Source organism: Mixophyes fleayi, chromosome 12 (genome assembly GCF_038048845.1).
Source record: "Mixophyes fleayi isolate aMixFle1 chromosome 12, aMixFle1.hap1, whole genome shotgun sequence".
Lineage (NCBI taxonomy): Eukaryota > Metazoa > Chordata > Amphibia > Anura > Limnodynastidae > Mixophyes > Mixophyes fleayi.
The window spans coordinates 29924393-29951036 of NC_134413.1; the positions used below are offsets into that span (position 1 = coordinate 29924393).

Here is a 26644-nt window from a genome sequence, read left to right on the forward strand (position 1 = left end):
TTTGTTTGAGTTTTTGTTTCTTTATTTAATTTTTACATGTTCTGGAAAAACAAAACAAAAGAAGCATGTACCTGAATAGATGGCACGGCTTTCCCCAAGTGCCTGAACGTAAACTCTCGTTTACAAGCGTCAAATGAAATAATCGCATTGGATTACATAAGGACAAGCTTAACTTTATTACATACAAAACGTATGTCAGACAGTGGAATCTGCTCCCTCCTGCTTGTAATGCATTGCAAGACATCGTACATGTGGGTTACATGCAAAGCGATACATTACAAGCTCAAATTGCTGCACAACAGCTAAAAATTACCAAAAATGAACTAAATAAATATAATACAGCAGGAATTACAAAAAACTCATCTATCACAGTTTGCAAACTATTTTGTTACCTTAACAATAAAAGTGCATTTTAAACTTTTCCATTGCTGGATGACTAAAAAACGTTTTGACAAGTGTTGCACAGAAAAGGAAAGTAAGGAATTAAAAAAATAACCCTTAATAATCCTTGTGTACAAAAAAAAATTAAATGAATTAAAAAAATAGATGATAAGTCAGAATATAAAAAAGTTTCACACTGCCTGAAGAACAATGCATCTGCACCAGCCAGCAGTGTTAAAGAAACAAGCTGTTAGGAAAAAAAGAATGGAATTAGGAAACATTGTTCCTGAAAGTAAAGGTAACCTTATCACGTTATAACTTGTCCCAAACACCCATTTCTATCTGCACAATTATATTCAGCAAATGTATTTTGTATAGGAGGAAGTTATTAAGCAAAGTTTAGTTTAAGAAATGGCAGATGCAATCTGCAGGTTTAAATATATAGATTTTTAAATGGATAAATAAGTGAAGTATACTTCTTAACAAAACAAAGAGCATTGGCTGCAATACTGAGCTATTGGAACTTTATTCACATTTCATTACATTTAAGAGGAACATTCATCTGTAGACCTGCACAAAGTCAGCCAGGCACTGAAAGTCTTCAGAAATCATGTTTATGTCCACAGAATGTCACTCAACATGAGGTTTTGTTTTTTTTTATCATAAGTTTAACATTATGCTTTCATTTCACAGATCATTGGATTGTGTTCATTTAATTACACAACATTGTCTTATTAGGTTATTTTTATTACATTTGTACAAAGCCCAAATTTTGTGCCCATATATTTTCAATTGAGATGTACAATATATTAGCAAATTGGAAGCTATTTTGGGCGCCACTTGAAACACGGACGACTCACCTTTTCATTTCTCGAGAGCAGACGCTCCTTTACAGAGGATGAACCCCTTCCTGCTCCTCACGTGTCCACGTGCCCCCCCCCCCCCCATTTATAATGACAAATAGCTGGCAGGGAAGAGGGGACTTTGTCAGCAGTGCCAGACCACCACTTACATCCAAGATAACTGGCTCCCTGGTGGAGTCCATGTTTCAAGTGGGGCTGTACGACAACAAGCTCTGTTATTTTATTTACTACATTAACTGTTATTTTAAATATAATCACTGCTTCTCCGCATTTTCACTTGTGATGTGCAAAAAGCAAGAATCACCAGATTCAATGTCACACAGTAACTTTTTTCAGGCAGCTTTCAATATTGCGGACTATGACATTAGCTTCAAAGCACCCTCTAGATGAGAAATAAAAATCATAGTAAACGTTAGTTTGTGAAAAAGGGTAAATTAGTTTTCTCTACAATATACCAAAATCCTGACAATCCTGGGAATGCTTCTTCATAATGGAAACCTTTGTCTAGTTGTTGCAGCAAACGTACACATTTATAATATAACAGACACACAGATTGGCTTTATAACAAACTTAAAGGGTTTCTCCAGCTCAAATTTAGTTTCCCCTCAATGCACCCCCTCCTGAGAGTATGTTATTTTAATATTAGTGATAAGTCCATGCTAAATCATGTTTATTAATGAAGTATGGCTGAACTATCTTCATTACTCCTTTTACAGTAGTCCTCAGAGTCTGACTTCCCCCAGCAGCTATGCAGATTATAATGTACTACTTGATTATTGCACATTATAGTATAGCCCATATAGAGGCCATGGAAGCCCAGGGAAGCCAAAGCCTGTAACCTCTATTAAACCTTAAGCACAAGAGGTTGCAGCCGGGACCTGGCAGAAATGCAGAATCCAGTGCTAGTAGTCACTGATGGATCTCTATTACAAGGTAGGCATGGCTTGCCACGTACATTAAAATAAGGCACTCTCTAAAAGGTAAAATACATATAAGATGGAAAAAACCCTTATAGAAATGGTTTCATTTATACATGTAACAATTCCTTTAAGAACACTGTGACAGAGGACATTCTATTCAGGAAGCATTTAAATAACCTATAAATACAATTAAATAAAAATATAGAAAAACAAAAAAACCAAAACATCTGCATATTAACAAATCTGGTTGAGTTATACCTTGCCGACCCTTAATATGCGCAATGTAGTTGCTAGAACCATTTTAGAGGCAATATCCGATATAAAATGAGCCATGCTGGTAAATTATTTGCACATACGTGGAGTTGAAAGGCCAAAACATTTTCAGGCACACAAACAAAATTAAAGGCGGCGTTACTGTCTGCAGTCTACACATGTAGAAGAAGTATGTGATATGTCTTTAAATGTATATATATATATATATTTTATATATATATATTTATAAATATTTATATACGATATAATTTACTATTAAGGACATGCAATTATAAGGACAGAACCTACTGTACAATATAATACAAAGAAACAGGGTGAGGAATAAGGTTGCAGCTTCTTCAGGATAGGATAGCTATAAAACCCCATACAATTTAAGTCACCTTTGTTAACAACTGCAAGGCTCCTCCAGCACAGCAGAGGTTAAAGGCTTGGGGCTACAGCAGAAGAACACAGAAGGAAAAGGAATTCTAGAACAAAATTATTTCCCTTATATAATCCTATCTGTCCTAAGTTTGCTTCTTTCTGGTAGCAAAAAGCCACAAGGAATTTTGCAGAGCATGGAGCAGACAATAGTTTAGATCGTCATGCACATCATTGCTTATACATCCGTGGAAATGTAGGACTACACAAAGGTACATGTAAAGTATCTGTCCTGTAGATATTGATGAAATGATCCATCACCTCTCATTGTGTCCCGAGCCTGCTCAGGTTTTTGGGCAATCACTTCACAGTTTTACAATCAGCCTCGATGCATCCACTGCAGATGCTTGGCTTGCTTAGATTGGTGCTTCCTAGGGTACCAAAAGCTTTAATGTGATTCCTGGGTCACTACAACCTATACAGAAAGACTAGATGTACAGCGGGTCATTAACCTTCAGATTTTCCTAGAAAAGGCTGACTATACCTGATTGCACAGAGGGGTCATAAAATAATCCAAAACATTTAAAAAACAAAATACTATAACTTAGTTGAAAAGGAATTTGTAAGCAAAGGGTTGTTTACAGAGAATCTTACACTTTAATGATCTTTGGTGACCATCACTGCCTCCATTGAGGCTGCACATTGATAACCACTGGACGCTAATTTATGCTCCCATCAGTTCACCTTATTACACAGTTCCTATGAATAAAGTAAATTAAAAATGTGATCATGTTTCCGCTTTATAGCATAAAACAACACGTAGATGATATATAATGGTATACATTTTACTGGACCTTTATACATCTAGAGGTAAGCAAAGATTGTGTTATGAGGGGTGTTCTAAAGTGAGAGCATTGTAATTTGTTGCATGTTTTAAGTCTTTAGTTTAAATTTAAGCAGCTATAACATTAAATGTTTGATTCTATTAGTGTGCCAAGATTGTATTTCTTTTCATGATGAATACGTATGAAAGCCAACGCTTCAGTTTGAAACCTAAAAACACGAAGGGGGGAGATTCACATCGGTGTGCGGTGTCTCCGGGACGTCAGCAGAGACACCTCGCCCCGATGTTATGGCTGGAATGTCTGCTCGTTTTTTCTGTGCGATGAAAAATGAGCAGAGATTGGTACCGTAATTATGGCAATGTGCGCAGCACGATGTCTGCCCGCCACATTGTCACCAATTTAATATCGTCCTAAAAGGTGAAACATAAGGTGTGGCGCCATAGCTACCACAATGGTCAACCAGTAACCATCTTAAACAAAATAAATAATAAAAAGATACAAGCAGATTTAAAAGATACAACTGCAAAGCCAAAATAAGGAATGCTAAAAACGCTCTTTTCAGTAGCACTAACAACCAGTGGGAGGTATTTAACAACATATGGTAGGTGTAAATGTGCGATAACAAGCAAAGCTTGTATCTGTTCTTTTCTCTGTTCGCTGCAATAGATAAATGCACATTTACATGTTAATAAACCCCAGTTTGCGCATTTTTGTTTAGAAACTGTATCATAGCTGCAAGAGGGCTACTGAGAGGTGTGTTGTAATTTAGGGATGTTTTCAGAACCCAAAGGGGAGAGACCTCTCCAGGCCTGAATTCATCAAAATGGGGGTAGGTAGTGGAGGATGTGCCTGGGCTTATCTTGTCCAATGGTTTTTTTCTTAACAAATGTTAAGAGGTATATCATAATGGTGCGACGTACCGTCAGCATTCAAACTCATTACTACAATTACAAGTCTTGTGGGGAGCTTTGTTTCTAATTAGTTTAGACAACTGTAGTTTTTAATTATTACAAAACAAAGCAGAGTTTACCTGACACCCAACGTTAAATGACCGACTCCATAATTAGGACTCGTTTTACAACATGGTGCAGTGTGAAGGGTGCAGTGTGAAGAAGGGTGCAGTAACCCATAGCAACCGGTATAATCTCCTTTTCTAAACAGCGCCAGAAATCTGACCGTGCTTTGGGATATAGCATATTCATGTTCACTAAACCATGTCAGGAAATAAACCCCAGATCTTGACAAGCTGCTTTGCTAATGGGATGAGAAGAAAAACACTGTGGTAATTGGCAACTATTCTCAAGTGATCAAATGCCTATGGAGTAGGAAATAATGGAAAACTCAATCTAAATGCAACTTTCATCCAGGTGAAAAATAAGAGACACATACAGCTGTGCGACATCTGGATTAGAGCTATACTATCCGTGGCAATTCAGGAAGTGTTTAACCATCTATGAAGATCAGAACTTTAGTTGAAGAACTGGTCGAGAGTCAGATGGCCTCTATCCCTGCTTGTGTGGCATATTTACCAAATCAAACACTTGGTTTTCAGAAGCTACCGATGAATTTGGATGTATACATAATTTCCTGTGATGCAAATATTCTGAATGTTAGAATTCCTTTTCAGTTTCTGCATGATCAAATGAACTGCTGTCTCTGCTAGATACACAGTGCAGACCCTCAACCAATGAACTTGGTTAGAACTCCACAAACCTCTTGTCTGCTTACACTCCCATTGCCAAAGATCAAAAGAGATACTGAGTCTCTTAACCATACCACTCATCACAAAGACATAACTTTCATGTCTATTTTGAACATAAAAACAAACACTGATTTGGATTTTCATCTGAAATATACAATGACATACACAACATGCATTACAAGAGGATGGATAAGTCCACAGCTGCAGAGAAGGCAAAGCCTGGTTACTATCTGCTCAGTTTACTAGATAGTTTCCCCTCTCGAACAGGCGGCTTTCCACGGCTGGTTTTGCTGCCTGTGGAGTGGTGACCGCCACATGGTCCTTTGCATGTGTTCTTACTTTGTTTACTGCAGCAATGATCCTGTTGACAGGACCTTCTAGAAGAAGAAGAACCAGATAGGCTGGGTGGCGACTTGCTGCGGCCTACATACGGAGATGAGCATTTGGGATCGTGGTGATGGGGACGTCCAGCTCTTGAAGATGAAGAGCTATTGGTTCGGGGTAAAGATGAGCTGCGTGGGGAAGCACTTGGGCTGCGTCGAGGAACAACTGGACTTTTGGGTGGTGTTTTGGGGCTGTGAGGGGAACCAGGGCTTTTGGACTGGGAGGAACTGCGTGGCTTTTGGGATCCATTCTGAATAATTTGAGCAAGGCGGGAAAGAAGGTCTGAGTCAGAGTTTCCACTCCCCAAAACCTTGTACCGGCGTATGCTACAAGAAAAAAAAAAAAAAGATAATACAATTAAAACAAGAATACAAACATTATAATATTCAGCTATCTGCCAATCAACACCATGTATAATTATCAAATTTCTCATCAGGAGGTTTCTCTAGTGAAACGAAACGCGTTGAGACCATTTCATTATCAGCTGTATTTAAGGTTACACTGCCCATTTTATGAGTTATATAGAGATTCTATTCCTACATTGCACTTTTGTGCGGAGACTTTGGGGAACATCTTTATGCACCTACTGGGGACTTAACATCTGACCAGTGAACCTGCATTTATGCAATACAGATAAGCTCATTTTTATTATGTCTATTGTGAGAGTACATTTTTACATTTTATGCCGATTAAATCATTGTCTGTAAAATACTACACCATATGGTATTTTTCATCTATCTGTTGAGCGGACAAGATACTGTAAAAACGGTGGAGCGGTCATGCAAATGACCAAGGAGCGGGTATACAGATAAGCTGTTTATTATCTTTTCTCTGGTACGCATGTATTATTGGAGTTTCAGGCAATAGATGTGTTGTGTTTTACCACATCGTACATTGTACCATTACTTGTCCACACTGATGTATGTTGGGACTTCTGCTGTATTCATGGGAATTCACATTTATCTGGCATACAAATATATGAACTGCACGTCTGGTGACCTTTGGTGGCATCATTAAGAATCACATCCTTTGGGTTATCTGTTCTACCTGATAATACTTATTGCATTATTGTATATTATTTATCTCACGTGATTTCTACACCTGAAGGTGCCATCCTTTTCTTCCTGTTTTCTTCACACATACATTCATAAATATATACATACACACACACACCCCAACAGATTCATCCATGAACTTAGTACACCTGTAGCAAAGAGGAGTAGGCACTTTGTAGTGTAGATTTGATTATTTTTTTTTAACAGCTTTTATTAAAACACAAAGCAGAAGCTTTCCAATACTATTTCAATTAATTGTTTGGGATGGAAGAATTTCAATAAAGGCTACTGTGGGTTTTTTGTAAAGCTGAATAGTGTGCCAGCAGATATATTCCATCATGGTGGCTTGGCGATAGGCGCACTAGATTTAAATAAAAATAAAGAAAGCTGTTCAGTGAAACATGACTCCCCTTGCAGACAATCACAATCAGGACTGAGGGGTGTGTATCATTCAACCAATTCTCTGTATATTAGTTTCTGCAGCATTGTACAGTTATGAAAAGGACAAAAATATATTATTTAGCATTTTATCTCTTAGAAAAGTTAGAATTGTAACCCAATAATAAAAATGTGCTTCTTTAAAGATTATTTGCTCTCTACAAACTCTGATCTATAATTTGTAAAATAATCATGTTCTTTAAAACGGTTAATAGAGAGAATTGTTTATTAATAGTCTCATTAGTAAACGTTCTCTTTAGACAAGTGAATTCAGAAAGTAATTTTATTTTTCTGACTGTTTAAAAGTCAGCTGGAGAATTCCAGGCAACTATTGCTGTTAACCAATGTCTTAACTGTCTTAATTGTTAAAACCTCTGTGGTATCCAATAACATATCTATAAACTCTACTTTGCCATACACAAAAGTATGTAAAGTATGTAAATTAAAACAATTTTTGGATTTCCTGCATAAAATTTAGATTTGTCTGAAAAGATGAGACTGGTATGTTTTATATGATATATTTTAACTGGTAGCTGTGTTGTAATAAACCAATGAAATCTACACCAAAGTTGCCTACTCTCCTGGAATGTCCGGGAGACTCCCGAATTTTTGCGAGTTCTCCCCGACTCCCAAGAGAGCAGGCAAAAATCCCGGTTCCAGTTGTCTCCATTGTAGAAGAAGGGTGGGGGCGGGGCTAAACACAGCATCGTGGGCCCCGCCCCCTGCTACGATTGGTCGAAATTACATAATATCGACAGGGGTGTAGCCTAACGGTGCACCACGAGCGGCCACGCCCCTTCGACGTACCCCCTCCCGGACAGCTGCCTTCAAAAGTGGGTAAGTATGATCTACACTAAAGCACTTTCATGTGGATGATTTTGGTAATAAAGAGGGGAATCCGCAGGTATTGGACTACACTATTGTTTTTACTGCGATTACTGCAGTATGGGCTAAATAACAGCTAGATTACATTTTCTATGTTACAGACAGTAGTTGTAGATAAAAGAGCATGTCATTTAAATTCTATTTTTACTAATTCTTTATGGTACAATACTGAATATAAAAACATCCCTGCATCATTTTTCTTACCGCGCTTCCACCCCAGGTCGTATTGGTGGTTTCCCAGGTGGTGGCCTGGGCAGGAATGGAGTTGAAGGAGCACTGCTGTTCTGATCACTACTGGTCCAAGAAACAGGACGAGGGATCTTGCTTTTTCTGGACTGATGGCTTTGAGATGTCACAGTTTCATCATCAGACTGTTTGACATTAGAATCTGAGACTGTTCTAGGAATGAATAAAACCTCTTCCTCAGATAAACGTACAGCTGGGGGAGAGTTCTTGTCTTCCACAGACTTGTCAGAGGCACTTGAGAGGTCACCAAGAAATGACTTTATCTGTCGCTTTTCAATTAAGAGCCTGGCAAGATCTGTTTGATGAGCTTTTTTCAAGAGAAGTTTTTCTTTTGCCGAGATGGGAGAAGACGATTCTGATGCAGAGTCAACCTCCTGGGCCAATACAGGAATTCTACTGTGTCTGGTAGGATGAGAGGACTTTGTGTGATCCTTTATAAACTGGTGAAAACCATCAGTTACATGAAATTTCTCTCCATTGTTTAAATTCCTTTGATCTTTATCACTTTCTTGATCAAGTAACATGGACATGTTTGTCTGGTGGACAGAAAAGCCATTAGCAGTGACTATGTTCTCTTCATGGAAACCGTTTTGCTGAAATTCCTCAAGTGAACTCCCTATAGGTGCTGCCATAGAATTAACCTTTTGTTGATCTGAACCTGCTTCTGGTTCCATTACTGGAAGATCATCGTGGTCATTTGGCACAGAGCAGAAAGTCCTGGTCTGACCGGCATGATAAATATCAGACACTATACCCTCAGAGGGATTGCACTGCTCAGGAGAAGGTCCATGTGGATGGAACCCTTTGTTTTGCTCCACCTTGCCCTCAAGGAAACCAAGCAGAGAGTTTGAATAAGATTTTACTGGAGTCTCCACACATTTTCTCTCATTCAGAATTTGGTCACACTCATTAACCAAATTTGTATTGCCAGAGACTAGAGATTTCACACAAGCCTTCTCTTGAATAGTTTTATCTAAATCTAGAGCTAGGTTTGCTTTGCTTGTACAAGTTCCAATAGCATCTTCTAATCCAGGTGGATTCTCTGGTGACAACATCATCTCCAAGACATGGGACTGACGAAATTGCTTTTCGAAATTTGGTCCACATTGGAAGCTCTCTGAAGCAGACTGTGTTGATGTCACAGAAGGCCGAGGAATGGTCATCTACATGTAGAGAGTTAAACCACAAAAATGAAGGCAATTAAATTATATGTATTAAATTTTACAGTCTTAACAAAAACAACCCATCCCTTTTGTACATAATCTTTTTTTTTTTTCTTCTTAAATCCTTTTTTTTATTTGCCATGCAAAACAAAAATATACAAGTTGTGATGACAGCTGAAATAAATTGGACAAAGAAATAACATTTGAAAATGCATGCAACATTCTAAAGACAAGGAAGAAACAAAAACATCAAAAAATAAATAAAAAATGGTTGCATCCGAGCCATAGTTAAAAAGAGCAGGGTACTATTATGGAAGGACAGTATTGGGTGAGGAAGAGGGAGCTATGATCAGGATCAGCTTCACCTTAGGGCCTGCAATGCATTTCATTTAAAGGAATACGAAAGTTCCCAAATTTTAAAGAACTTTGTTGACTTCTTATTAAGGAATTCTAAGGTATTCCATTTAGATTACATACCAAATATGATTGAATATTTAAATCAGGAGAGAAGGGTCAGATTTTTCCACCCCAGAATTAAGCTATTTAAAATCTAGCAGCAACCATGTAGTTACTTTTAATTGTTTGAAATCATATATTGTAGCTTTATTCCAGAAACGCAGTCGATTTAACCCTTTCCGTAGCTGTAATTACCACCTATTCAATGGACGGACTTTTTTTTTTTCTCCTAAAAAATTCTACCTATAGTGTACCTATTATAAAACACATGTGCATTCTTGTAATGCTCGTATATTGAATCAAAGACTACATTTGGCATTCCATATACATTGCAGTCCTAATAAGCTTTGTTATAAAATCTTGACAGCCACCAAATATTGTTTGAAGTGTTGCTTTTCAGTGACCTAGCAAATTAAAACTTTCCTTATTTTTATCCTGCCAGTATACATTGGGAAATTAAAAGTTAGTTACACAAAAGTAGATGTCAGGGAAAGGACACTTAAATTCTGTGCCACATAGCCAGGGGGCTGCTACATGAACCCATTTTTTTCTTGTGGGTTCCTCTGTTTTACAGCGGCAGCCGAAAAATAAGATTTTTACTCACCGTAAAATCCATTTCTCTGACTCCATTGGGGGACACTGCGAGACATTGGGGTATAGTAGTGGGCTCAGGAGTCTTGTCACTTTAACTGATAGATCTTTGAACTCCTCCCCTACTATGCCCCTCCTCTCCTGTCAGATCGTCAGTTTTGAATAACCAAGCGTGAGTGGAAAGGAGGCGATGCAACCTGAAAGGTTTTTAAATTATAGAAACACCTAACAATAGTTTTCACACACACAACTATATACAGAGCAAGGGAGGGTGCGCAGTGTCCCCCAATGGAGTCAAAAAAAATGGATTTTACAGTGAGTAAAAATCTTATTTTCTCTTTCCTGCCATTGGGGGACACTGCGAGACATTGGGGATACACCAAAGCTTCCTCAAGGGAGGGATTGTTCTGGACCAGCTGCGCGCATAATTCTGTGGCCAAATCTTCCATCGGCCGATGTGAAGCCCTGCAATCTGTAGAACCTGGTTAAAGTGTGGACAGAAGACCACGTCGCCGCTCTGCACAACTGCTCTGCCGATACACCGTGTCTAGCCGCCCAGGAGGCGCCTACTACCCTGGTAGAATCTGCCTTTAAATCCTTAGGAACAGACTGCGAGGCTGCTATATAGGCCTCTCGAATTGTAGAAGTAATCCAACGGGCAATTGATTGCTTTGAGGCTGGCCAACCCCTTTTATGGGCGTCATAGAGAACAAACAGGTCTCTAGTCTTTCTAACCGGCGCCGAGCGGTCTATATAACACTGAAGTGATTGGACGACATCCATACACTGTAAGGACTCCACCTGGGAGTCTCTTTTTGACCGGAATGCCGGAACCACGATTTCTTGGTTCAAGTGGAATCTAGATACCAGTTGTGGGCAGAAAGAGGGTTTTGTACAAAGTACCGCCCTGTCAGAATGGAAAATAAGAAAAGGGGGATCACAGCAAAGAGCCCCTAAAATCTATGGAATGTAAAGGTTCAATCGGAGGTCTGGAGAGAGCTCCGAGAACTAGGTTGAGGTCACAAGGCTCTACTGGATGACAAAACGGGGGCTGAATATGCAGAACCCCTTGTAAAAACGTCTTAATGTCAGCAAGGTCTGCAATCTTCCGTTGGAATTAAAAAAAAAAACCTTTGAGGGATCCTAGACGTAGACCTTTCTGTAGACCCTCATGAAAAAAATCAAGCAAGCGAGAAAGTCTAAATCTTGAAGTCTGAAACCCTTTCGCCTCACACCACAGGATATAAGTCTTCCAAACTCTGTAATAAATGGATGACGAAGTAGGCTTTCTGACCTTGATCATGGTAGCTATTCCCTGCTGAGAAAACCCTCTAGTTTTAAGTATTAGGGTTTCAATAGCCACGCCGTCAAAATTAGATGATTTAAACCTTGGTAAAGGAATGGACCTTGAACCAGAAGATCTGGCCGCAAAGGTAGACGGAATGGAGGAACTGCCGACAGCCCTAGGTGGTCTGAGAACCACGCTCTTCGTGGCCAATACGGGGCTATTAGAATAGCGGGAACGCGCTCTCTTTTTAGCTTCTTTAAGACCCGAGCTATCATGGGGATCGGAGGGAATATGTACATTATCCGAAATTTCCATGGGGAGGTCATGGCATCTATTAGTTCCGCCTCTGGGTCTCGAGCTCCTGAGCCGTACCGTGTGACCTGATGGTTCAGTCTGACGCCATCAGATCGATGTCCGGCCTTCCCCAGTGATCCACCAGCAGAGAAAATACCTGTCTGTTTAGGGCCCATTCCCCCGGATGAAAGGTATGCCTGCTGAGGAAGTCTGCCTCCCAATTCTGAACGCCTGGAATGTGGATGGCTGAAATCCTCGGAAGATTATGTTCCGACCATTTCATTATGCGTACCGCCTCTCGCATGGCTGCAGAGCTGCGAGTACCGCCCTGGTGATTTATGTACGCCACCGTGGTGGCATTGTCTGACTGTACTTGTAGAGGTCTTCCCCTTAGGAAATTCTGGGCTCCTATCAGCGTATTGTATACTGCTCTGAGCTCCAGTATATTTATAGGAAGAGAGGCTTTCTGAGAGGAGCAAAAGCCCTGAAGTCTCAGGTGTCCTGTCACCCCCCCCCCCCCCCCACACACCCTGACAGACTCGCGAGAGTCCAAGACCAAGTTTGAAGGGATTGGCCCCATTCCAAGTTTGTCCTGGATGTCCACCAGACAAGGGATAGCCTCGTGGGAGTGGACAGGCGAATGATCTGCCTGTCTAAATGCTTCCGAGATCCTGACCACTTGTGCAGGATCTCTGCTTGAGGAGGACGGGAATGAAACTGCGCAAATGGGACTGCCTCGAATACCGAGACCATTGTCCCCAGAAGCTTCATACAATTTAGGATAGAGACCCTCCTTTTCACAAGGAGGGCTCTGGTCTTTTTCCGCAGAGCCAGAACCTTCTGGTCCGGAAGAAAAAATCCTTTGAGACCGAGTACTTAACACTAGGCCCAGGAAACGCATCTGTTGTGCTGAGACTAGTGAAGATTTCGGTATGTTCAATACCCAACCGTGACTTTAAAGAAAATGCATGGAGGTCTCTATGTGCTGAGTTAGGAGAGCAGCTGATGGAGCCTTCAAGAGAAGGTTGTCGAGATAGGGAACTATGGTTAGTCCCTTCTGACGTAAGAGACCTGTCATGAATTTCATAATTTTGGTGAAAACTCTGGGTGCAGTAGCTAGACCGAAGGGGAGAGCCCTGAATTGAAAGTGTTCCACTCCTACCGCAAAGCGTAGAAGACACTGATGACCCTCCCATATTGGGACATGTAGGTAGGCATCCTTGAGGTCTTTTGATGCAAGGATTTCCCCTTCCTCTATACCTGCAATCACCGAACGAAGGGATTCCATACGCAACTTCTGAATCCTCAATTGCCTGTTTAGCACCTGAAGAGTTAGAATGGGTCTCAAGGAGGTGTCTGGTTTTGGAACTAGGAAGAGGTTTGAGTAAAAATCTTGTCCCCTTTCCAGAAGAGGGACCTGTACTATAACCTGTGTAGCCAGGAGTTTTAGAATGGCTCCCTGAAGCGCTCTACTCTTAAGGGGACAATTGGGGAGGGGGTGATGAAAAATCTGTGACTGGGGGGATGGGCTAGGTCTATGACGTAGCCTCGGGACACTGTTCCACAAGTCCAGAGATCTGATGTGGACGCCCACCATTGATCTCTGAACTGAAGAAGACGTGCTCCCACCTGTGTCTCCCCCGAGGAGTCTTGTCACGCGGAATTTTTGTCTGCTGGGCGAACAGATCCTCGCCTAGCTGCTCCTCTGCCTCTCTTAGATGATCCTCTAGCACAGTGATGGCTAACCTGTGACACTCCAGGTGTTGTGAAACTACAAGTCCCAGCATGCTTTGCCAGCTATCAGATAGTTATCTACTGGCAAAGCATGCTGGGGCTTGTAGTTTCACAACACCTGGAGTGTCACAGGTTAGCCAGCACTGCTCTAGCAGCCATGTATTGGCCTCTACACGGGACTCCTCCACCTCGGGCAAAACTCCGAAAGGACCAAAATCTACCCTGACGGGGTCTATTGTTCACCATAGGAAGAGCAGTGCTCTTACCCCCTGTAGTTTTGAGAATAACCTTCTCCAGTTCTGCACCAATAAGGGTTATACCATCAAATGGTAAATTTTCTAATGCTCTCTTGGAATCGGCATCTACCGACCACGTCCTTAACCAACGGCTATGACGAGCCGCAACAATAAGAGCAGAGGCCTTAGCATTTACAGATACAGCATCCATAGCTGCATTCGCTACATAGTCAGACGTCTCTAGAACATGCTCTGCTAAATTTAAGAGTTCTGAATGAGGAGTGTTATTCCTAAGACCCTTAATCAACGCCTCAGTCCATAGCTGAACAGCCTTATTAGCCCAAGCCACGGCCATATTTGGTCTAAATAAACTGCCAATAGCCGTGTATGCTGAGCGGAGCGCTAAGTCACACTTCTTATCAGTGTGATCCTTAAGGGCTATACGTTCCTGAACAAGAATGGCAGAAGATGAAGCTAGACGCACTATTGGGGTGTCTACCCTAGGTAAAGATTCCCATTTAACTGCGTCTTCTGAGGGTAAGGGGTAAAGATATTTGAATCTGCCCGGCATCATAAACGGTTTATTTGGTTTCTGCCAAGCCTCCGAAATTATTTCCAACATTTCTGGAGAATGAGGGAATGTTGCTAGCTGAATTTTGGTTCTTTTAAACAGGGAAACCCCTGCGGGAGCTGAGGGTTCAGGTTCAGGAAAACCTAAGGTATGTCTGATGCCTAAAATGAGACTGTCTACACTCTGTGAAGCGGCTGAATCTGAATCATGATAGCCTTCACCTTCAAGGTCTAACTCTAATTCCCCTTCCTCTGATTTCTGATCTAGGTTCTGAACCGTATCAGAAATAATCCTTTTTCCCTTGTGAGTAATAGATAATAATCTATTCTCTTTGAGGGCTGTTTCAGAGTGTGAGGCTGTGTTCTCGTCAGACTGACCGCTTGTAAGGGTGATTGGAGTAGTGTTATCAAGTACCTCAGTAACCCGCAGCATGATGCTAGTTAGTCTTTCCACAGCAGATGAAAAAGATTGTAGCCAAGGCGCTTCCTCCACTGTTGCAGACACCTCCTGGGCTGAGCTGTTCCGCGCCTGCGTGTCAGCAGTACAGGCTGCGCAGAGGGCGTCCCGGTCTGTGTGTCTAACAGAAAGCTTTGTCTTACATTTGGCACAGGTATAATACATCACAGAAGCCACAGAGTGACCCTTGCTTTTAGCAGTCCCCTTCTCAGCCATTGTCCCTCTTTCAAAAGTAATACAAGGTAATAAACTCTGTATTAAAGAAATATATATAATCGATGGCTATTTAGATAGGAGTCTACCAAGTCTCTGTACCAGGTAGTCCTATATAATAAGTGCACCCTCCCTATATATCTTTCAGCACTGTCTGAGAAAAGATACTGAGAGAGAAAATACAAATATAAACAATATAATCACTCTCCCTTCAGAAAAATTATACTGTTATAAGCCTGTAAGTAAAGCAGGCAGCATATAAAATGGTAGAGGAGAGGCAGAGCAGAGGATTCAGTCAGCGCTGTCTCCGCTTGTTGTCCAAGGTAAATTGGCGCCACGTGATGAATCTTAGGAGAGATGTTGTTAAAACTCCTCCTCCTCCCCGTCTGCTGCCCGCCGTTCCGCATATACTGTGTAACGTTATTATGGCCACCTTGTATGCTAGGCACACGCTTAATTACAGTGCCCAGGAGCGTGTGCTTATTAGTACAGCACTTTCTCACCTCCGAGGAGTGTGAGCGCTGACTTAAAATGCTCGTTGCCTAGGTTGTGCGAGCGAGGCTTGCCGACGAAAATGGCAGTTAAGGAGGAGAGGCTGTTGCAGCTTCACTCCTTTGACCGTTAACGGGACTGTGGCTGCGGTTTGCTGGGACCCTTTTTACTGTCCCCTTTTAATAAATATGCTACCACGCTGTCCCCCTATTTATAAATACTATTGGGAATGCCGGCAGAGGTGCTGATTAAGGGAGCCATAACTGCTTCTCTTACCTGTGCGGGACCCGGAGTGAGCAGAGTAAAATCTTGTTCACTCACCTGGGTCTTAATCTAGAGTCCGGCGCCGCACCTAATAGGGAATAAAAACTAAAAACATGTATTAGCTAAAAACTAACCGAGTATAGGGAGGAGCCTATACCCTAGTGACCGTTGCTCCCAGTCACTTTAGAAAAACTGACAATCTCACAGGAGAGGAGGGGCATAGTAGGGGGAGGAGTTCAAAGATCTAGCAGTTAAAGTGACAAGACTCCTGAGCCCACTACTATACCCCAATGTCTCGCAGTGTCCCCCAATGGCAGGAAAGAGAAACAAAAAGGTATGGTGTGAGCGGCCCTCTCTGTGAAAAGACATCAGGGCAAAACTTGACAGACTTGGAGAGACAATTCAGGATGCAATGCACAATTTGGTGGATATTTGGACACCCCTGCACCCGAGGCTTATTCTGGTCAATCTGCCACACACAGATCACGAACAAGAATGGATGGATTTATTTGGTCTCCCAAACAATGTAGCCATCTCTGGTGACCGAAATTCCTGCCAGGAGGTATTTGTGATCACTCCACTACGCTGGGCTTCTTTTACATACCCAGAGATCAGCCACATATAAGGCCTCATTAAGACTAAGTCAACCCAACAAAAAAGTACAATCTTATTCTCTTTGTCAAAACCATGTTGCGTTGTAGGGGAGGCAAATTTAAAATGTGGAGACAGATTTCAAGTGGAGGGGCGCATCCTAGCTCTGCAAGCAAAATATAAATATATGTGCACTCATTGCATCGCAACACAGCTTGTCCAGGTGCTGCAAATTTGGGTTTGCTCCTAACTCGAGAGCTCATTAAGAAGGTAAAGTATGATTGCAAAACATTTGTTTGCACAAAATGGCACATCGCCACCACATGGAGTGAGTGAGGGGGGATGTGTTGAAAGTATTAATCAATATAAAGGGCTCATTTATTTCACTTCTCTCATTTCATTACAGAAATGCAGAACAGGAGACATCAGAACTGGCAGGGCAGTCAGTAAGTGTATAGTCCACAAACTGCAGTCAGTTTATATTGAATGGATGCAATTCAAAAGAGCATATTACCTAATGTTCCTAGTGATGAAGAAGGGCTGTTTTATAAGGCATATTTTAAACATGGTGAAAAGGACCAGACAGAATTGCTTATTCCCCTTACTAAAACAAAATGCAGTAGTCACAACTATCCCATATATGTAGATATGCAGGGCAATAGGGCAACTAACTGTCTAATCTAACCCTAGAGCCAATAATGACAGGTTTGGGCTATATTATAAGGGCTGTAATGTGTACTTTGCTACCATACCCCCGACATGACTGATGGGATTCTCATAGGGCATCTAGGAGGCAAACATTACTGAGGAGGAGGTGGTGATAGTCATCTCTTTCTTCCCAAATGAGTAGACCAACCAAACCAGAGGATTTATTGTAACACTTTTAGGGACTTGCAGAGTCTATTACGCCTGTATCTTGAGGCACATTAGGAGGGGGCACTTCCTAAATCTCAGAGGGTGCAAGAATTCTAGTACTAGAAGAAGAGAGAATGATCCTGGGCTCTGAATCTTATGGTCTTACTTCATGTTTGAACATGGATGTTTAAATTCTAGCAATAATTTTATTAAATCAGGGGTAGCATATTGCTGGGGAAGGCAAATTATTTAGATCTGTCAGGGTTTATCCCAAAATGTACAATGATTAATAATATAAAAGTGTGTCATGATAATGCAGGTACCAGTAGAATGGAATTATCTGTGGGAGCTAATGAGAAGATATAACTTAGGTTCTTGCAATTCACTCACTGGTACACCTTGTATATTTCGAGCCTCAAGCATGTGTTCAGACAGTAGTGCCCGCTGTCTGCTTCCACTGCAGTAGTAATTAGAGGATAACCATGTATTGGTGGGTATATGGGCGAAGGATCATGTTGAAAATATAGCATTATATGATAATTTGCTCCTCTTCCTGGCAGAACTTATTGGCTAGATTAATATAATATGTTAGTGAATCTGGATGTTTTTCTGACCTGCATGTAAATTGGACTAAATCCATCTTATTCCCTAGATTTCTGCTAGTCATCAGCAATTTTTTCCAACATAATCTTGTAATTTAAATAGTTAGTTAATAACATTTACCAGTGGCCCCAAGAACTTTCTTACTCCTGAAATTTTTGTGGGTCTTTCAGAATTCCAGAGAAAATAACCCCCGTAACTATATTTTACCTATTCTCTAGACCATGTGTGGGATGGTGGGAGAGCCAGGATTGGACAGAATAAATTCATATCTGGCAGATGAAGATGGGTTGGCTTTTTACTTATTTAAGAGACAAACAGATTGCACAATTCATAATGAGGACACAATCATTTTGACACGGATAGCCACGTGACGGGTGACTTACAAACATATTCGTTTATTCACCTGGGACTTTGATATTCGAATTACAGTGGGGTACTTGGTGCCATTATGTGGCGTGACTGGCAGCTTCCTGCGGCCAGCTGAACGGGAGGAGGAAGAGTAGCTCTCAGCTGACTGACTCTTGGGGAGGCCAATCTCTTTCTTGTGTGCAGACTCTGAGCGGCTTGAATGGGATGTTAAGGGACTTGCGAAGCGCATAAGATTGCTAGGAGGTCTTGAGGTAGAGGAAAACGGGATGGGAGAAGCACCAAGCTGTGAATATGCCATGATGGGGGGGAAACAAAATAAAATAAATGTTGGTGACTGCCAAGATCCACCAGATCAGCCATGGAAGCAGGGTTTTATGCGTTTACTTAAAAGCAAATGCAGTTATACAAGATTAATGTATGGTGAATCTTTAAATATACATTAGAAAAAGATCCTAATTATAACAATATTTTCCATGCAACTCAAAGTACTGAAAAATGTCAATGTAACAGAGGCAGCGGCTCAAAATATCTGAGCCCAAATGGCTAATACATTGCAAACAAAATGTTACACACCCCACCCACCCTCTTATAGGTGCAATCACAACCACAATTTCTCCAGCCTTAAAATAGAGATATTCTAAGGAAAACACAGCAGCTACATGGCATCCACTGTGTCACCACCCTGCATGTGCACTACCAAAACTGGGGGTTGTGAAACCCCTAAATCAAAACACAAAAACATTGTAATTTTACTTTAAAATGAAAGGCAGTTATGTCCCGAGTCATCAGTCACTCTCTTAAGTAAAGTGGTTAGGGAAGAGGCCATGGGTGTGCACGCCGGGGGAGGGGGTAATACAGGAATTACACATTTTCATTAAACAGCCTTATTTATGATAGAATAATAATAATTTTATTTATACAGTGCTTTTCCCTAACTAAAGAACTTCATACACTTTACAGTTGCAGAATATAAACAACATACAAAATAAACATATAGAGGCAGAAAACAGAGGAGAGAATCGAGCACTGGGTATTGTGAAAGTAGAGGTACATTTATGAAATTGACCTGAAAGTAGTGCATCTATGTTTTACTTTGGTTGTAACATGAGAATTGATCATTTACACAGCAAGAAAATGTGCCCTGCTCTGAAAATCACAATGCCCTGCACAGAAAAGTTCATGTAAGAGCTTCTGTTGTGCTAAAAATGCATAAAATTGATTTCTAAATGAAAGAAAAATAATAATTTAGCATTTCTGATCTAGAGAATATGGGGTGGAGTATCAGGTTCCAGACACCCACATACATCTGTATGCATTGTTGACTTTCTATAGAGAACTATATATACATATAAGTTAAACGAAACTGTTACGATGGTTACAAAAGCAATACCAATTGGCAATGTATTTTCAGAGTATAATTTTAGAGTTAACGGTGAAATCACAAAAAGTTTACTGTAATTTAAGTTTAGAAAAAACAGAACGTTTTAAAAAATTGCCTGTAGGTGGTAGGGTAGGTTTCAAGTCTGAACAAATAGTGGTCTTCATGTCATCTAAAAACTAAACTCTGGTAAGTAGAGTAGGGGTTGCTATAATAAGGATCTAGGGTTCGAGGATTCCACAATGCCAGATCCCTTCAAATCACCCTCTGGAGTTCTACTGGCATCTATTGAATGTGGCTGCACTATTGCATCTATTAAGCTACAGTTCCTGGTTCTCCAAGCAGTACTTGTATCTAGCAGTCTGGATAGCAGAGGGGGTTATGCACAGATTATAGCAACCACTAAAAGTGGTTGCCAACAGTTTTAGAAAGTAGAACCAGTGAAGGATTTAAGAAAGGAGTCCCAGCGAATCTGTGGCACAGGCAGTAAAACTTGTCGGTAACAGTCGATACGTGTTAGGCAGGACTGGGTAAATACATTGGGCACTGCATGTTCATGTTAGGCTCAGGTGCTTAAATATGTTGGTTACATGCTGAACACTGCTATGTAAATGTAATTGGTACTGTCAGTACATGCTGGGCAAATGTGGTGCGCACTGTTGGTATGTGACAGACTAACCCAACCAATAGTTTTCTGCATCATGCATTGCATGCCACAAATTATTTCTGAGATAACGGACTAACATTTGGTAAAATTTGTGTTGGCCTAATAGGTATCTAGAACATACCTCTAAGGGGCAGACTCAATTCAGTGTGAGGTGCTGCCAAACATCACATATTGGTGTCTATTACGGTAAGGAATTTGCCACTCATTTTTCTGCACATCTCTATGGGACGCGAGGAAATATAAGCAGTGATTTAAGTCAGGACATCGAGGCGATGTCTCCGCTGACTGTTTCGTAGACACATCAAGACTAATTGATTTTGCCCCTAACGGTTGTTGGCTACTAGAGAGTTTCACCTGACTCCATTTGTACTGACCAACTGCTCTATCTGCAAGTGATAATGCAGCAGGAAATTTTAATTTGTGTTCAAATTCAGGGGAAAAGGAAGCAATGTCTGTTAAATGCAGTAATCTAGCATTCTGTATGGAAGACAAGTGAACCGTGTCATTTATGCATTAATCATCAGGGACAGAGAATCTAAGTCTGCTCCAATAGTTGCAGACTAAGCATCATGGGAGTTATAATTAAGCAACTCGCTCTCTTCAATGTTGAGGTGTTGCTGGCTGTATGTATGTATGTATGTATGTATGTATGTATGTATGCATGCATGTATATGTCAAAACAAAGATGTTGTTTTTGAGATCTAAAAGGACCATTTTGTGATGATAGGGTACAGAGCAAAAATAGCTAAGTTCATGGTTAATAAAAAAAAAAAAAAAATGCAGCTAGAATGTTCGTACAAAAGTCATGTTTTACAGGTTAACTGACCAAAATCAAGTAGCATCATTCAAAAGAATAGGTCAATAGATTTGAAACCTGGAAAGGGAAACTCTGCACTGTAACACGTGATTCCAAGACAATAAATGTGCTCAACAAAAAAATAGAACAAACTTTCCTTACCGGAGTGATCGCTCCTTCTGCTTGAGCTTCCATTGGACTTGTAGGTGTTGCTGGAAGCAGCTGGCCAGCAGCTCCTGACATAGGATCCAGTTTATCAACACTAGGGCCTGAAGAAACCATGATATCAAGTCCAAGCCCTGCATCAGATTTCTTATAAACATCATTGTCTGTCCATGAGCCCAGTTTAGGTGGACCTTCTAGAGGAGACCCCTCCAGCACCTGAAGCACCTCTGGCTCCTCTTCTGATGGACTTCCTGTCCCCTTCTGACCGAGATTTCCATTTGACCCAAAATCGTTCAAATCTCGTTCTTTGTCCACAATGACCCATTCTTTAGAATCAACTTCCTGTCGGTAGGAGCTCAAATTCACAGCTACAAACCCGTTGCTAACAACACCATCTAAGTTTTCTGGGGAGCTAGCTGACCCTGGCTTAGAACCCTCTGGGATATACTCCTCATCATAATTCCAGGCATGGTCAGCATGGGCGGTGGTAGGAGCAACAATGGTCTTTCGGGTTCGAGAGGGAGAAGGTGAAGAACCATCAACAACTGGTACTTCTTTCAAGTTTGGATCCTTCTGATTTTTTTCAATACTTTAAAAAGACAAAAAAATAAAATAAGCATATTAAAACCATAAAACACCAACATATAATTGTATACATACACACGCAGTAATTTATACAGGAACAGAACCATTAGGGACACAATGTAGAAATCATTCCAAAACACGGCATAGGTTGGCTAGGTAGAACATAAAATATAAATCATGTATAGATCAGTCCTAGCCACATTCATTTAGTCTTCCTTCTTCAATTTACCATATTTTTCATCTTTAGGTTTGTACTGCCAACAACAACTCTTAAGGAAAGACCAAGTGGAAAACTAAAGCAAATAAGTCCTTACCAGTTCTCTAAAAATTTGTCAGCATCAGGTTTTGATTCCAATGCCAGTCGCTTCTCCAGCTCGAAGCTATGTATGGTGCGTAACTTGCGTAGAAGGGGGACATCACGATCCAGTTGGGTGATCTCTGAACGAACCCTCACAGGAGAACCAAGACTTGGAACATTGTGTAGACCATTTGCATGGCCATTACTATGTTCTTCCTCTGTGGCAGCCTAAGAACAAGACAACACATGTAGCCATGTATCAATCCAAAAAAGTCCACCCCAAAGTCTGGATGTTATCTCTTACTCAGAGAGTTTCTATAACAAATAACATGGGGAACAATAGCAGCAAAAATCTTCTACTTACAGATACTATACATTGCAGATCGTGTAAAATCACCATCACCATACAAAGTTCCCAGTGGCTTCTGGTGAATGTAATCTGGCAAATTATTTGTATCTGTGACTCACAATCAAGGCTGGATTTACATAATTGGAGCATCAGGCACATAAGCCTGAAGCCCTAAGCACCAGCCCATCCAATAGCCTAAACATTTACACTGAACTTTATTTCATTTGTCAATTATATTACACAGCAGAATACAGTGCCAATACTTTACACAAGCCACCAGAACCTTAGTTAATTTTACATTAGTTAATATAGCTCATTCCCTCTGTTAAACATTTTTCTTTTATTAGCTTAAAATTATTGTCTGATACCATGTGCAGGAGAGAAGCCATCGCTCCAGCTACTTATACTCCTATACTTCTCCACGTTCCTGGTCAAGTTAAGAAAACTCCCTCTATGTGCATTTCAAAATAACGGTTTATCTAAAAGTTACATTTGCATCAATATTTCAGACAAGAGATTAAAAGTCCCAAAAGAAATCCCTAGAAGTTAGTGGTAAAAAATAAATGATCTATACTATGGCTCTGCAAAGTTAACATAGTAAAGCGGATTATCAGTACAAAATACTTGAAGAAACTAAAGAAGTCTAATTTTTAAATAAAATAAACTACACTGTTTGAATAATTTTATTCAGAGTATAAAATAGTTGATTATAGTTAACAGGTATGGCTTATTCCCATATTTATATCACTCGACAGTAGTATAATGAGTATAGGTCATGGATAATCATTTTGACCAATTTGTTTTCCCTTAAAAAGAGTCAAGTGAATTTTAAAGGCGTGAGTTGTACCCTTTATGGATATACAATAACACAGGCATTGCCAGCCTGTGGCTCTACACGTGTTGTGAAACTACAAGCTCCAGCATGCTTAGCAACAGATAGCCAGTCGGCTAGTTGGCAAGGTATGATGGGCCACGGTTTGACCAGCCATGTAATAACAGAAACACTTGAGTGATTTTGACACGTTAGATTACCTATCTGCTAGAAAAGCCAAGAAATCACCTCTTACTTTTTCTGGTAAATGGATATTTCTAAAATTATGGCAAATAAGTTTTTATTTATGTAAACAAGCCATGTTCTTGGCTCATTATTTTTAAACTCCAACGTGCATCAAATTCTTTTTAGATAGCATCTCCTAATGTCTGGATACCTTGCACAGTCCCATTTTAATTTTATTCCTGTTGGCATCCATCTCCTCCCAAACATCCTTCTCCTGAGGACGTTGATGACTAGGTGACCCTGGAATCTTCTCTGGGGAAACCATCATTGGTATTCCATTATCCCCATCGCTGAGATGTTCATCGGGAAAGACTTCATCTGTGTTCTCACGCTGCAATTCTCCAGGGATGGGTGTGGCGTTCGCAATGCTGAACAGAAAAAAATAAAAATATAATTTTTTCTTATAAGAAAAACCCAAACAGCTTTAAATTAAGTTGTGAGAGAGAAAGGGGCATTAAAAAGGCAAGTTGAAGATGGATTAATATTTCTAATCATGAAAAACAAAAAAAATAATCTTGTACTTTGTCTACACTTTAATAAGTGTTAGACGCACATTCATCAACAGACCTCAAAGCTTCCCTGCAGCATAGTGTACTATGTACTTAATAAACGATCACACAACTACATTTCCTTTTACAGAGCTCCAATGGTTCTATACACTACACGCAATGTCAAAATTGGCAAGAAGTGAATACCTGTCAGCAAGTGAGTGTAATGGTCTATATCACTCTATTCTTTTTGACTACCGCTGTGAAAGTGCATCTAATGAGCTTTGAGTACAATTGTTAAAATGTTTTCATAAAATGCCTGTGTGTATAGGAGGCCTTAAACACAAGACTCAAGAACTAAACAATGCCTAACCATGTGCCATATGCCTTTCTGCCGGATGGGGGGTAGGGGGTGTCCAAACCCCTTTTTTTGTGGCAGGTTAAATATTTTATTTCCCAAAGGCATTTCAAGCCAGTGTCTGAAGATATAGCACAGGCTTGTCAATCCTGTGTGCCATTAATGGACAAATTAGCTATATTTCTTTTCATTTAATTCTTAAGCCATTCTTGCAGTCATGTCATGTTTGGTCTTCCAAATCGCACTCGCAGACTAATATAGTGGCAGGATACAGGAATATAAAACAACTTATCCAAGGTCACCTGACAGCAATAGATTTGAACTGTGATCTATAAAAGTCTCTCTGTGTCACTGTTATTCAGTGACTGAATGAGCTACATGACTCCTAGTCCCAGTACAGCCGTTTCTATTGTTTTTCCTTTAGACAAACCATGTTTGATATTCAATCTCATGTTTTTTATAAAATTGCCATAATGGACAGTCAGCACATCTAACCTCACTCCCACATTCACTGAAGCTCACTGAGGAGACTTGTATGATGGACAGTTACAACAGCCAAACCTTAGTGTTAATATACCGGAAAAGGGTAAACCACTTCAGATCTAACATCTGGGATTAACAGATTGATAAAGCAGTATACTTTTAACCTGCTCACTGTCCACAAAATGTAACTGTCTGACTGTAATGACCCCAAAATTTCTCCTTGGCTGTCAACGCTTTTGACAAAAAGTGCTTAACATGATTCTTCTATTTCATTAAAAAGGTATCAATTTCTCATGGCTGCAGAGTAACAGCATCCCTCAGCCCTGGCAAGTCACACAACTCCATCTTTCCTGTATTCTTTCACTGGGTATGAAAATAATTTTGTGATAGACAAAACTGAGAATGGAATCACATAAAATGATAGTAGATAGTTAAGCTGGCAAAATTTTAATTTTGTTTTAAGGTAAGAAACCACTTGTGGAAACGTTAGGTTTCTGGTAACCAGTCTCCATGCATACCCAATAGCAGCAGGAGTCAAGCGAGTGTGAAGCTGAGGGGTAGTTGATGTGGTTGTGGTAGTTATTGAGCCATCCATGCCACTCTTCTCCCAGTCAAAGGGGTCGCTTTCCACCACTCCATAGGTCTTCATGCTGTTGTCAAAAACAGATACAAGAAGCTGCAGAGAAAGAAAAAAAGGCAAACTAAATAAGGGTGAAAAATGGCAAAGAAAATACCCGACTGTTTTAAAAATGTCCACATTACTTAACAGAAGTATAGTTTCTGCACTAGAACGCACTTCACTGCAGCTGGTAGTTACAGCATCTGTCCCCTCCTTGTGCCTGCTTGCCATGTCTCTTGTTGTACCCTAAAACCAGAGACTGTGTTGCTGACTATATGAATTGTGTTTGGCCAACCTGCATCATGTGACTGGTAACACCATAGAGAGGGTTTAACCTGTGCAGAATGTCTTCTCTGGGTTGCCCCTGGCAACAGGACTGCTTCTCCAAGAGTAAAGATGCAGTAAGGGAGATCTGCTGTAAGTTCTGAATGGTTACAGCCAGGTAGTAGGTTGTGGGAAATTATTTTTGTAATAGGTAGATAATTACTATATATTTTGAAGCAGGGTGCCTATAGCTGTTATGTAACCTTGTCTTTCACTATTTTGTCTTTTACAATTATAACTTCAATTATAGAGTTATCTAGAATGTCGAGAGGACTAGAAGACTACAGATGTCACATTGTTACAGGCAAAAATTCAATGTTGCGCTGTTAAACATAATAAAATATGCAGAATATACAGTTTGCATTTCTTTGGCTTAATGGGTTTTATAGATTTTTTTTATTTTTGGAATACATTAGTGCAAAAGTAAAATACATAAATAATTTACGGGTGTGCTGCAAGATCAACTGAATGAAGCCTTTATGCACTTGACACGCTCCGCAGCACCGCACAGTAGGAAAAACAGTAGATTCATAAAACAGGGACATACAA

General features: G+C 40.4%; 1 protein-coding gene across 3 annotated transcripts in view; it reads right to left on the reverse strand.

Annotated features, from left to right (window-relative positions):
- Positions 1-26644, reverse strand: part of TTBK2 (tau tubulin kinase 2) — a 92537-nt gene continuing 65893 nt past the window's right edge. Inside the window, exons 10-16 of one of the 3 annotated variants that reach the window (XM_075192687.1) lie at positions 25671-25828; positions 23975-24191; positions 22434-22645; positions 21532-22123; positions 18563-18811; positions 8311-9515; positions 1-6054 (exon numbers count right to left, since the gene is read on the reverse strand). In XM_075192687.1, coding sequence (XP_075048788.1) covers positions 5571-6054; positions 8311-9515; positions 18563-18811; positions 21532-22123; positions 22434-22645; positions 23975-24191; positions 25671-25828 — 3117 coding nt within the window. In that variant the 3' untranslated portion in view covers positions 1-5570. The remainder of the gene's footprint in view (positions 6055-8310; positions 9516-18562; positions 18812-21531; positions 22124-22433; positions 22646-23974; positions 24192-25670; positions 25829-26644) is intronic. The other 2 variants (XM_075192688.1, XM_075192689.1) reach the window with 2 other exon arrangements.